At 37.8% G+C, this 11,343-nt stretch overlaps 2 protein-coding genes across 2 annotated transcripts; one reads left to right on the top strand and one right to left on the bottom strand.

The window, feature by feature from the left end:
• Positions 1–724: 724 nt before the first annotated feature.
• Positions 725–4,861, top strand: LOC110112222 (vesicle-associated membrane protein 721). Its single transcript, XM_020844366.2, has 6 exons — positions 725–914; positions 2,385–2,526; positions 2,613–2,733; positions 2,933–2,995; positions 3,720–3,894; positions 4,434–4,861. Exons 1-5 carry the CDS (start codon positions 725–727, stop codon positions 3,864–3,866), a joined length of 663 nt encoding a protein of 220 aa, XP_020700025.1. The 3' UTR covers positions 3,867–3,894; positions 4,434–4,861.
• Positions 4,862–6,008: 1,147 nt separating this feature from the next.
• LOC110112227 (protein SULFUR DEFICIENCY-INDUCED 1) lies at positions 6,009–10,370 on the bottom strand. The gene is made up of 4 exons (XM_020844375.2): positions 9,753–10,370; positions 7,390–7,602; positions 7,153–7,308; positions 6,009–6,684 (listed from the first exon to the last, which is right to left on the bottom strand). Exons 1-4 carry the CDS (start codon positions 9,870–9,872, stop codon positions 6,307–6,309), a joined length of 867 nt encoding a protein of 288 aa, XP_020700034.1. The 5' UTR covers positions 9,873–10,370; the 3' UTR covers positions 6,009–6,306.
• Positions 10,371–11,343: the final 973 nt, after the last annotated feature.

The following is an 11,343-nucleotide window of genomic DNA, read 5'->3' as shown; positions in this document are numbered from 1 at the left end:
GAACTCAAGAACAAGAGATGGAGATTTATATTAGAGGTTCTTAACAAGTATAAGAGACTGAGATATAATTTTTAAACATTTTTTAAAACTTCGTATATAAAATCCTAAATCTTAATAAATTGTGAATATATTTTGTATTAATATTTTTTAAACAAATCGGCTCTTAACTCGTAAGTTAATCAGTTGGGTCATGATTAGTCTAAATTTGACTCATTAGCTCATCGAACTGAGCTTCTATATCATTTATCAAGCTGAGTCTCAATTTATAAATCTACTCCTCACTTGCACCCCTATGTTTAGATTAATTATTCTGTGCAGACGCCGAACGTCAACCGAAAACCAATCAGAATGCGCCACGCCACTCCTATGCTCGGTACTGCTGCTCGATACTGATGATATGATGCATTATGATTAATCTCTAAAAAATATTATGTGTTCAACCTCCGCACATAATAATTTCTCCTATTTTTATCCTCTTTTCAAAAATGTTGTGTAAAAAGAAACAAATAAAGAGTGCAATTTGCTATTTTGGCAGCAGCGACGTTAGTTTCAATTTTTCAAAGTCTGGAAATCATATAATACGCATTCCACGGTTCTTGTTTGTACTACCAGCAGCGAGGAAAATTCTCTCTCTCTCTCTTACCGTTCTCTTTTATTGGAGAAATCGGTTCCCTGATCTTTGAGAAATTTTGCAAGAATCTAGGTTTTGGCGAAAGGGTGGAAGATGAGGCAGAAGACGCTAATCTATAGCGCTGTGTCGCGGGGAACGGTGATCCTGGCGGAGTACACGGAGTTCAAGGGCAACTTCATGGAGATCGCATCGCAGTGTCTCCAGAGGCTGCCGGCTACCAACGACAAGTTCACTTACAGCTGCGATGGGCACACCTTCAACTTCCTTGTCGAGAATGGATACAGTAAGTGCCCGATCCCGTTTCGTTTTCGTTGGTTCCTTTCCTTAACTTGAAGATAGCTTCCTTGTTGGATGTTCTAATTGGTCCCTTTCCTTAACTGATTGTGTTCAATAAAATAGTAATTATTTCTATTGAATAGTTAGCTTTAGCAATTAGCTTGTGATTACACTAATGATATAAAAAATAGAGTCAATTTACCTCATTCGTAGTTAAATAAATTTAACCATCTAATGGCTAAGTTTAATCAGTACTTTTTGCCTCGCTTAGATACCTTCCTTGTTGGATGTTCTATTTGGTTTTTGTTTCTATTGAATAGTTAGTTTTAGCAATTAGCTTGTGATTACACTAATGATATAAAAAATAGAGTCTATTTACCTCATCCGTAGTTAAATAAATTTAACCATCAAATGGTTGAGTTTAATTAGTACTTCTTGCCTCTCTTAGAACCCTATCTTGAAAGATTAGTAACTTATAATCTTTCAAATTCAACCACCATATTTTAGATTAATTACTTCTTTTGATTATTCTTTTAAATCTTAAGATATCCATCCATAACTATTACTCTATCTTGCATGATCAAACTCTTACCTATAATTAACTTATATTTTTTTCAAAATTATTTTTAATTTTAAAAATATTATGCTTGATTTGATATCTCCAATTTTTTAGGCAATTAAATGTTCTTCTCGCTGCTTATACTATGTGTCTGCTATTATAAGATCATAGGCTATTGTGAAATCAATCATAGCTCCTCCCATATTGCATTTCTTTATTTAATGTTATACATCCGCCATGATTCTTCTTATGGCATATCATAAGAGAACTTATATATCAATTTAAACCACCTCAATTAAGTACCCTTTCGTCCTCAGGTATACGATATAGTAGTTCATTCCTTATTATGGCATATCATAATAGAACTTATATATCAATTAGCTTGTGATTACACTAATGCTAATTGTTAGTTATGTCTATTCTTTGAGTAAGTCATTATGATATGGAGTTGAAAGGTATCGAACTCTTCGGCGTGATCAGAAACACTACATTAGAGATAGCCAACTATTTACACTTGGTTGTGGTGCTTGGTCATACAAATCTTTTACCTGTTAGCTTTATGGATATTTCACCGCTTACTTAGGTTTCTGGTAGACCTGTTCATTGGAAAGTGTATCCAAAGATTGATAGGAAATACTTGAGATCTAAAAGTGTTTTTTTACTATTTCTTAAAGCGGCGTTCTAGTAACTAAAAAATCGCTTTAAGAAACAGTAAAAAAACCGTCTCAAACGAAGCCTTAATTACCATTAATCATAATTGTTGCATTAGTAATTTTCTTTTGCGAGTTGTTAATGAATTAAACTTACATTCCTCACCTATCAGTCTAAAAGTATATGCATCAATTGTTTTTTTTTTTTTTCATGAAAGTATGTTTATTTTGGTAATACGCATCTTAACATGGAATTTGTATTTTGCAGCTTACTGTATTGTTGCAGTTGAGTCAGCTGGTAGACAAATTCCGCTTGGCTTCTTGGAGAGGATCAAGGAAGACTTTATCCATAAATATCCTGGTGGAAAGGCTGCAACAGCTATTACCCATAGCCTCAACCGTGAATTCGGGTATTCTTTTTTTCTTTTTCTTTCATCCCTTCAGCTGTGAGAGGTCTTTTTACTCAAATATTTATAATAAAAAAAACATTTTTCAGGCCAAAACTGAAGGAGCATATGCAGTATTGTATGGAACACCCAGACGAGGTCAGTAAGCTTTCAAAAGTGCAGGCTCAAGTTTCACAAGTTAAAGGAATTATGATGGAAAATATTGAGAGGGTAACTCTTTACCTCCTATTTCAATTGATAGTCTCCTTCATGCTATGCTCATAGAGAGAATTTCATGAATTCCTTTATTTTGTTCAGGCTCCTTCATGCTATGCTTGTAGAGAGAATTTCATGAATTCCTTTATTTTGTTCAGGCTCCTTCATGCTATGCTCGTAGAGAGAATTTCATGAATTCCTTTATTTTGTTCAGGTTATCGATCGACAGGAGAAAATTGATGGCCTAGTTGGCAAAACAGAGAACCTTCGGTCCCAGGTATGCATTCATCTTTCAGGGATTTCCATTGAAGGGTAAATTTATGCACTTTATTGGGTGAGGGAAAAAAATTAAACTTTATTACCTTAAATATCAATCTAGAGAAATATATTTGCTCTATGTGCAAATGTTTTGGAGTTTAAGTTATAAATAAAAAGGGTTTGAAATGCAGACCTATGTTGCACCGATACACCTATTTATGAAGGCGTGTTGTATTCGATACACCGAACACGGATACACCTCCGATACGGCACTGATTCCCGTTGTTTATGCTTTTGTTGTTGTACTAGACATTTAATGTTTACTTTTATTTTGATATTATAAGCTACAAGGCTACAAATGATGTTACTTTCATTTTTTTTGTAATTTCAAATATTATTCTTTGATTGTTTTTTTAATTTTTATGTATGATTTATAAATTATAATATCGTGTCCACGCCGTACCCTTATCCTGTATTTTTAAGAATTGACGTGTCCTGTATCCATATTGTGTCATATCCGTGTCGCTATATCCATATCGGTGCAAGATAGATGCAGACTGAGCCACCAAATCAAACAACTCACTTGGGTAGAGATCCAAGCCAGTGGGGGCATGTGCCTTCAACACCCTAAATCTACCCATAAATCAATTAACAATCTAAAACTTGCAACTTTAATGTTGATGTTTCCCTCGATCTTTTTTCGTTACAAACATGATCGAAATTTTTGCGTTTTGGGCATGCAGGCTCATGATTTCAGGCAGGGAGGTTCCCAGTTGAGGAGGAAGTTGTGGTGGCAGAACATGAAGATAAAGCTCCTCATCGCGACGATCATCATTGTCCTCATTATGATCATTGTCTTATCTGTGTGCCATGGCTTTAAGTGCAAATGACAGTCTCCATCATTGTCGATTGTTTCAGGTTCTTCATAATCCTCAACTCATATCAGTGATTTGTCAATTAGCGACATTTCTTCAGTGTGTTTTTTTCTCTGCGTTTGTATTTGGGGATTCCTCTGCGTGCATAGTCGGGATACAGCATTTTGTTTCTTCTTTCACAAAACATTAGGATCTGTCGGTTCTTGTAATTGTTTTTTTTCTTGGCCAACTGTTGTCGTAATATGGCTGATAATGCCGTTTCATTCTGTTGCTTTATATAGAAAAAAGTATTGAATTTTGTGTCAGAACAAGAGAATATGTTTCTGATTTTAGGAAGGTTGTGAAGTTTGAGCTAGTTTGATGAAAGATTATTCAGCAATAGTGAAGCACTGAAGCAATGTATTCATTGATTACGCATCATCTTTGGATTGAGTTATTATTATTATTATTTTTTTATGCCCATTGCTTGGCTAAACTTTGTTATAGAGTTTTGCTTCACTTGTATTAAGGGGCTCATGTTGTTCGACAAGTTTTACATTGCCTGTCAACTACTTAACGTATCCTTTCATTTTTCTTATTCAGGGCTTGGGACTTGACAACGACAGTGTTTTGTGCAATGATTCATGTAGCTGACCCTATGAAGTGGGATAAAGGCTTGATGTTGTTGTTGTGATATTGCTCCACTTCTCAATTAGTATAGCTTTTGTCGCCTCAAAAAGGAAAATATCACACTTTGTGTGTATTCATGCTATTGTGTGATATTTGAACATTTTGAATCTTGTTTGCTCAAAAGTTTCTCAAGGTTTCATCATATTTGGAATGCTCAGACAATTCTCAAAACCCTAGCCCAAAAATAGGTTTGCAAAAGGTCTAATTTTGAGCCAATTTGACCCCAACTGAAATTAAACCAAATATGCTCTTTTCTCTTTTGCCTGATCTTGTGTAGGATCGACTTGTTTGTGTCGAGTGTCGAGTTTGATCCTAATTAAAGTTAACCTTATTTTTTATCATGTTTTGTGTAAGCATGCCTAATTTTATATCATGACATGTACACTCTCACATATGCATACAAATATAAGAGGTGTTGATATGCCTTCAAAAAATTAATTTTATATTTAGCAAACTTGTAATTGCAACAGTATGATTCGATGAAATGAACCCAATGGTACCAAAAACATTTGGATTTGAGTCCAAATGGAACTGAATAAGCATTATTGAAAATTTCTTGAGATTATTTTAAGGGTTAAATGTCCTTCCAATTTTATTCGTTTAAAGTCAAAATGAGTATCTTGATGAGATGTAGTATCTGATAAGTTCAAGATTGCTTAATTTTGAGATCATTAAGCACTAAAATGTCCATAAAATACTAAATAAGTGGGAGGATCAATTTCAATTATAAATATGCCACATTTCTTCACATTCAAATGCAGCTTTCACTGGTGATAACCACTTGATGCCAGTTGTCGAACAATGTCAGCAACTATTGCTACTACAGCCAGACGCTTACTATTGATTAATGTTGATGCATGGCAGAGTTAGGCTTACAAATTGTCTAATTTTTAGTTAACATAAGCCTTACTAATTCTCTAACTTAGTCAAGCTTCTCCATATTTCTTAAACTTTAACATTTTTTTAAGACCATGACCTAATGCATACCAAAGAGTGATGTCCAACGCCTATTGCCACTTATGTTCAATGTATGTTTCTACTAAAATTGCAAGCATTCTCAATCATCCAATCTTCGCTCCTATAAGTAGATCGATTGAGTCGAATCTTTTGACATTCCTTGTCGCCTGCCACTAGTCGCATGTCAAAGAGTGGCGTCTAACGTATGCTAATTGTTAACTTACAATACAAGAATCCCCGGTTATTTGATGTCCCCTCGTACAAGGAGAATTGCTAAGTTAGATCGGCTAATGCCACTCGAACTCTTCTATGTTTCTTGTGGGTGTTATACAAGTATAGTAAAGAGTGATGTTTGACATCTTAGCCATCGATGGTTTTATTTAGGACTATTTTTAGTACTTCTTAAAACAATTTTCTAATACAAAAAATAAAATTTTTATACTAAAAAACTGTTTAAAAAAGCTGTAAGAAAATCATCCCAATGAAAACCTAAATTAGAATGATGGTAGCAGAGACGGTAAGAGCCTGAGATTTCTTAAGTTACAATAAGAACAAAACTTACAATTATATGAACCCCCCACAACTTAGGATTTGATGGCTTTCATTTTCTCATGATTCCAAATCACATAGATATCATCCCTAATTCTAAACCCTCTCTCCCTTCTAGCCACCTTATTCTTATTTTTTATGCATCAGTAGTCCAGGAAAGGCATAGAGAAACTACTAAGTACTAAGAGTCCTACAATGACCTAACCAAACCCCACAAAAATATATGCATTTTATACGATGTTAAGAAATTTACAAAGGCCAGTCAAAGAGATGACTGGTCCTAGCAAGCTATCTGATCTCTGTATGTAGATATCTCCTCAAAGATAGGCAACCTTTTGGATCTCAAAGGAGACCAGTCATTGATGGCTTCCTCTATGTTCAAACCAATATCCATAGGCGATATCGATGGCTGCGACTCAATCTCGCGCAGCAACTCTATAGCCCGGCTCACCGCCTTGCTCTCTTCGCCGTCTAAAAATCTATGGTTAACGACGTCCGATAGAATGGTTCGAGCATCATGCAAATTTCCCTGCCTGATCAGGCAAACACCAAGGTTGCAGGCTTTGTTGGCATCAGGCTGGATTGTTTGAGCCTTCCTGTATACCAATTCTGCTGCTGCAAAGCAGTTTTGTTGCATGTATGCCCATCCCAAATTTGCCTGCCACACAGTTATGCATAAGTTTAAATATCAAACTTCTGAAAAGTTATTAGGAATGGATTACATTAGGGGTGTCAATTTCGGTTCACGGGTCAAACCCGAAACTGACCCGACAATATTTAGGTCAACCCAAACCTGACCTCTTTTTTTGCAAACGGGTCAATTTTTCGAACCCAAACCCGACCTGAATGACACGGTGCCAACAAAAAACAGCTAGTTTTCGAGTCCAAAAACAGGTCAATCTCCGCTTTGCGGGTCAAAATAGGTCAATCTCGGGTTGCCGGGTCAAAAAGGATTTCCAGATCAAAATGGGTCAATTTCGGGTCAATGAGTCAACCCGAACCAGACCCAATTTTGAACGGGTCGAATTGTTGAACCCAAACCCGAAATTTTCGGGTCGGATTCGGGTCGGGTCCAATATTGACACTCTTGGATTACATACAAAGTAGCAGACACTAGCAGTAGTACCAGGACACGGGCAGTTTCTTGCTTGATAGAGACCTGGAACTTCTTGCCATGGGAGCGAGCGGTCTTTGTAGTTTTTCCATTGAAGGCTTCCCCTAGGTATATCATCCTGAGCTTCTGCTTCAGGAGTTCAATCTGATCCTCGAACATTCCGCATTTCTAATTAATAGTAATGGAGTTCAGCTAATTCAGTCATTAGCACACTTTGAAGGAGCCATGAAAATGGATGGTAAATGTTACCTTGTAGAGATCTATGAGCAGATTGTCAAGGGACTCCTGGGCTTGCTTGGAGCAGAGGTGCCTGAAGGATCTGATGGCCTCAATGGCCTCCTCGGCGCGGCCTTGCTGCTTCATGATCACCGCCATGTCCTTGAGCGCGCTGTCCATCCTGTCGCCGCAATTGATTGCTTTCCAAAACCAAACTATTGCAGAATCATGATCCTTCTCCACTAGCTGTTTCATAATCCATGGAACACCATTAACCAGTGCTGGCCCAAAAAAATATATTTTTTTACGAAATTTCAGAGATGAATTCATACAAAATTTTATATCACATAGGTTCAAATAAATAGGTCTGAATAACAGGGCAAATTATTGCATCCGGTCCCCGGACGCGGAAAATAGGTTCGGACATTCAATAAAAATTTGCGCTTTAGTTGCGCTTTGACTGCGCTTTTGACACGCTTAATTTAAAATAATATTTTATTAATATCCGGACCTATCTCCCCGTTCGGTGACAGATGCAATAATTTGCCGAATAACAGAGAGCGATCTGTAAAATGTTTAAGTTGTTTTTTTTTTTTTTTTTTCCTTTAATGTCCACAAATCTATTTATTATTTTGATTAAAGGGGATTTACATACATTACACTCCAACCTTCGTTTACACATTTAACACCAATACTCCACATTTAGTGGCTATGTAGATAAAGTAAGATTTAATTTAGTGGGATTTAATAAAAAAAGATAAATTTAATTATTAAAATTTTCTTAATTTATAATTTTATATTTATTATTTATTTATTATCTCCTCATGTAGAGGTTATTGGCTACATGTATGACTTCGTTAAAAAAAAGGATAAATATATTATTTTGATTACTTGTTTCAATAAAAAAAATTAATTATTAATTATTTATCTTCATTTCAAATTTAGGGGTTTTTTGGTTTGCTGAAAATGCGTAGTACAAGAAATCTAATTAAAGAAAAATATATTTTTGATATTTTATAATTACTTGGATGACTTTAAAAAATGTTGATAATTATTTTTTTTATTTGGCTTGAAATAATAGGAAAACAAGTTAAAGTCCAATATGGTGGTACTAGGTGGCCATAGAGCTGTCAATATTGGACCCGACTCGAAAACCCGACCCCAACCCGACCCGAAAATTTCGGGTTTGGGTTCAACAATTCGACCCGTTCAAAATTGGGTCTGGTTCGGGTTGACTCATTGACCCGAAATTGACCCATTTTGATCTGGAAATCCTTTTTGACCCGGCAACCCGAGATTGACCTATTTCGGGTCTGGAAAATTGACCTGTTTGTAAAAAAGGGTCGGATTGACCTGAACCTGAATAGTGTCGGGTCAGTTTCGGGTTCAACCCGAATCCGACCCGTGACCCGAAATTGACACTCCTAGGTGGCAGATGGTGGTGGTTGTCAGCCAACAGACAACGATGGTTGTGGCTGTGAGTAGCTATGGAGGCGAGTTGCCAATAGGGGTAATGGGTGGTGGCGGTGGTAGCGAGCAGCAATCGACGTAGGCGGGTGGTGTAGGAAGGCGGTACCATCGCTGGCAGTCGGTGGTGGCCAGCGGGACAAATGCTTTATAGTGCATTTGAAATTCAATCAAATCTAATGATTTTCAAATAAGTCAGAATGGAATTAGAGGTGAATTTCAAAAACTTCAAAAATTTTACTCGTCGCTCTTTTTACCTCAAACCAAAACTAATATTTTCAGAACCCTTCATTACTCTAAACAAAACAGTCTCTTATTAAATTCTAAAACTTTTATGGCATAACAACCGTTAAATTCAACTAAACGCAATAAATTAATTATTCGTTTATTTCAGGATTAAAATTCAATCAACAAAAGTGAGTAGAACAGATCATTCGGTGGCCATCGGAGGATTTGTTTATTTCCCCAACTGCTCGCTCCTTTTCAGGACCACTCTGGGATTTATTTCACTTGCAACACCTCTGCCGAACTCTCTAAAGCCCTAAAAGCCCTACCTTCATTCTCAGAATTATTGAACTTCTCAACGCCTCACGACACGTTTCTAAGGTTGACGGTTAGGGTTTCAGTGTTTGTCGTGAGCTAAGTCTCCTTAACTTCAACTCCAAGTAGGATTTCTTAAATCCCATTCCAATTTCAAAGTAGGTGCAGAAATAGAATTTCGCATGGTAGTGTATTTGAAAGGATTTAGTTCTTTTTTTAGCTAAATGACAAACTTCAATAACTGAAATCAACAACATCATGAACAAATATCCACAAATGTCCGCAAATGAAAGCAGGAGATGATCAAAATCAAATCGGCAAATAGAAAGAAAAAAAGATATTCAAACTCTACGACGGAAACAGGGAAGAATGAGATTCATTATATATACCTGGAGATGCTTTGCCCTAACGTAAGGGGTATCTCCGGCGGGAACTTTGTGGATTACATGGAAGAGTTCCTTCTTATCTCCTACTGAGCTTCTTCTATTCGATCGAATCACTCTTTCCATTTGTCCGTGTAACGATATCGCTGACAGAAGAGGGAGGATAAGAAAAGTAAGAGAGTTGGAAGAGTTTGAGAGAAAGAGAGAGATCCCTCCTTTCGTTTTTCTCTCTTCGATGGGGCTAAAAAAAGGAGGCGAGAGCTGATGAGGAAGGGATGAAGGCGGACGGGAACCCGTCCAGGTGGGAAAATACGAGCTGGCGCGGATGTTGCATTCCTTCTCCCTTGTTTGTACAACCACACGCCCACACGTGTGGGCCGTTAGATTTAACGGCTTATCACGGCCACCGGACTACCGTGCAAGTGACTATAATCATAAAAGAAACTAACCTATTAGTTTAAAGCTTAGGCTTTCAACTTTTTTGTGGGACATTTAGGTCATTTAAAGCAAATTTATTCACAAAGACTCGAACCTAAGATCTTTTAGTTGGAAGCATAAGCTCTTAACCAACAGGCCAAGGTGAGTTGTGTCTTAGGCTTTCAACTAAAGTTTAGGATTCGAGTATTTGTGTATGCGTTGTGATGTAGTGGATCGTCGGAAGTTGAGCAGCTTGATTTCTCTTTGTTTATCAGATAATCAGCTCGTGGGTCCTCTGCATGCGGAAATTGGCATCTGCAATTCTCTAGTGGAGCTCGACCTCCAATGAGATTGTCATGGAGCTCGAGCTCCACTAGAGAATTGCAGATGCCAATTTCCGCATGCAGAGGACCCACGAGCTGATTATCTGATAAACAAAGAGAAATCAAGCTGCTCAACTTCCCTATCAGTAATGGAATCGTTCCGGAGAAGTTGTTCCCCAAAAAATCGAGAGATTCCAGAGCACAGCAACCCCCAATCTCTTCAGGTACACTGCCGCTGAAATGATTCTTAGAAAGTATCATTGCAGTCACATTCTCAAGCTTCCCCAAGCTCCTGGGTAGCTCACCCATAAATTGATTGCCATCAAGATAAAGAAGATGAAGCCCGATATATGCTGCCTTGGCATAGAAATGCTCAGGCAGCTGCTTGAGTATCGGATTCAGCATTATCTGCGGCTGTATCGAAGCACTGAGACTCTCCCTTCGAGAAGAATCGCTATCATGGGTTGCGGGTAACACAACCATGCTGAGATTTTGAGGGATTTGGATGCCAGGGAGAATAGAGGAATCTTCAGTTAAGGAGAGGTGGGGGTTGATATAGAGATTGATTTTGTGAGGATCGGCAGGGAGCGACGGATCTGCTAGGGCGGATCGGTCGTGTGGCAACGGAGGTCGTTGGGCCATTTGGAGGAATTTGATGTTGCTGAGAGGGTTCATGACGCCTTCTACATCAGGCCTTTTGGAGCTGGAGCGGATCTGGCCGAGGAAGGAATGCTCTCGAGAGGCGGGAGCGGGTCTCGGGTTGCGATATGAGCGGTGATTGGAATCATCGAAAGTGATAATAAAAGTAGATGGAGGTTCGGAAGAGCCTTTGGGGCGGGATTGCTCGGTAATCTCCA

The sequence above is a fragment of the Dendrobium catenatum genome, unplaced genomic scaffold (genome assembly GCF_001605985.2).
Source record: "Dendrobium catenatum unplaced genomic scaffold, ASM160598v2 fragScaff_scaffold_1373, whole genome shotgun sequence".
NCBI classification, from domain to species: domain Eukaryota; kingdom Viridiplantae; phylum Streptophyta; class Magnoliopsida; order Asparagales; family Orchidaceae; genus Dendrobium; species Dendrobium catenatum.
The sequence above is the reverse complement of the archived record's forward strand: the minus strand, read 5'-3'. Positions and strand labels throughout refer to the sequence as shown.

Excerpts from the sequence above, each read along its gene's own strand:
- LOC110112222 (XM_020844366.2), top strand. The coding sequence starts at position 725 with ATGAGGCAGAAGACGCTAATCTATAGCGCTGTGTCGCGGGGAACGGTG. Across the intron at positions 915-2,384 it reads CCTTGTCGAGAATGGATACA|CTTACTGTATTGTTGCAGTT; the intron begins GTAAGTGCCCGA and ends TGTATTTTGCAG. Across the intron at positions 2,996-3,719 it reads CAGAGAACCTTCGGTCCCAG|GCTCATGATTTCAGGCAGGG; the intron begins GTATGCATTCAT and ends TTGGGCATGCAG.
- LOC110112227 (XM_020844375.2), bottom strand. The coding sequence starts at position 9,872 with ATGGAAAGAGTGATTCGATCGAATAGAAGAAGCTCAGTAGGAGATAAG. Across the intron at positions 7,309-7,389 it reads TGCTCATAGATCTCTACAAG|AAATGCGGAATGTTCGAGGA; the intron begins GTAACATTTACC and ends ACTATTAATTAG. Across the intron at positions 6,685-7,152 it reads AAGAAACTGCCCGTGTCCTG|GCAAATTTGGGATGGGCATA; the intron begins GTACTACTGCTA and ends ACTGTGTGGCAG.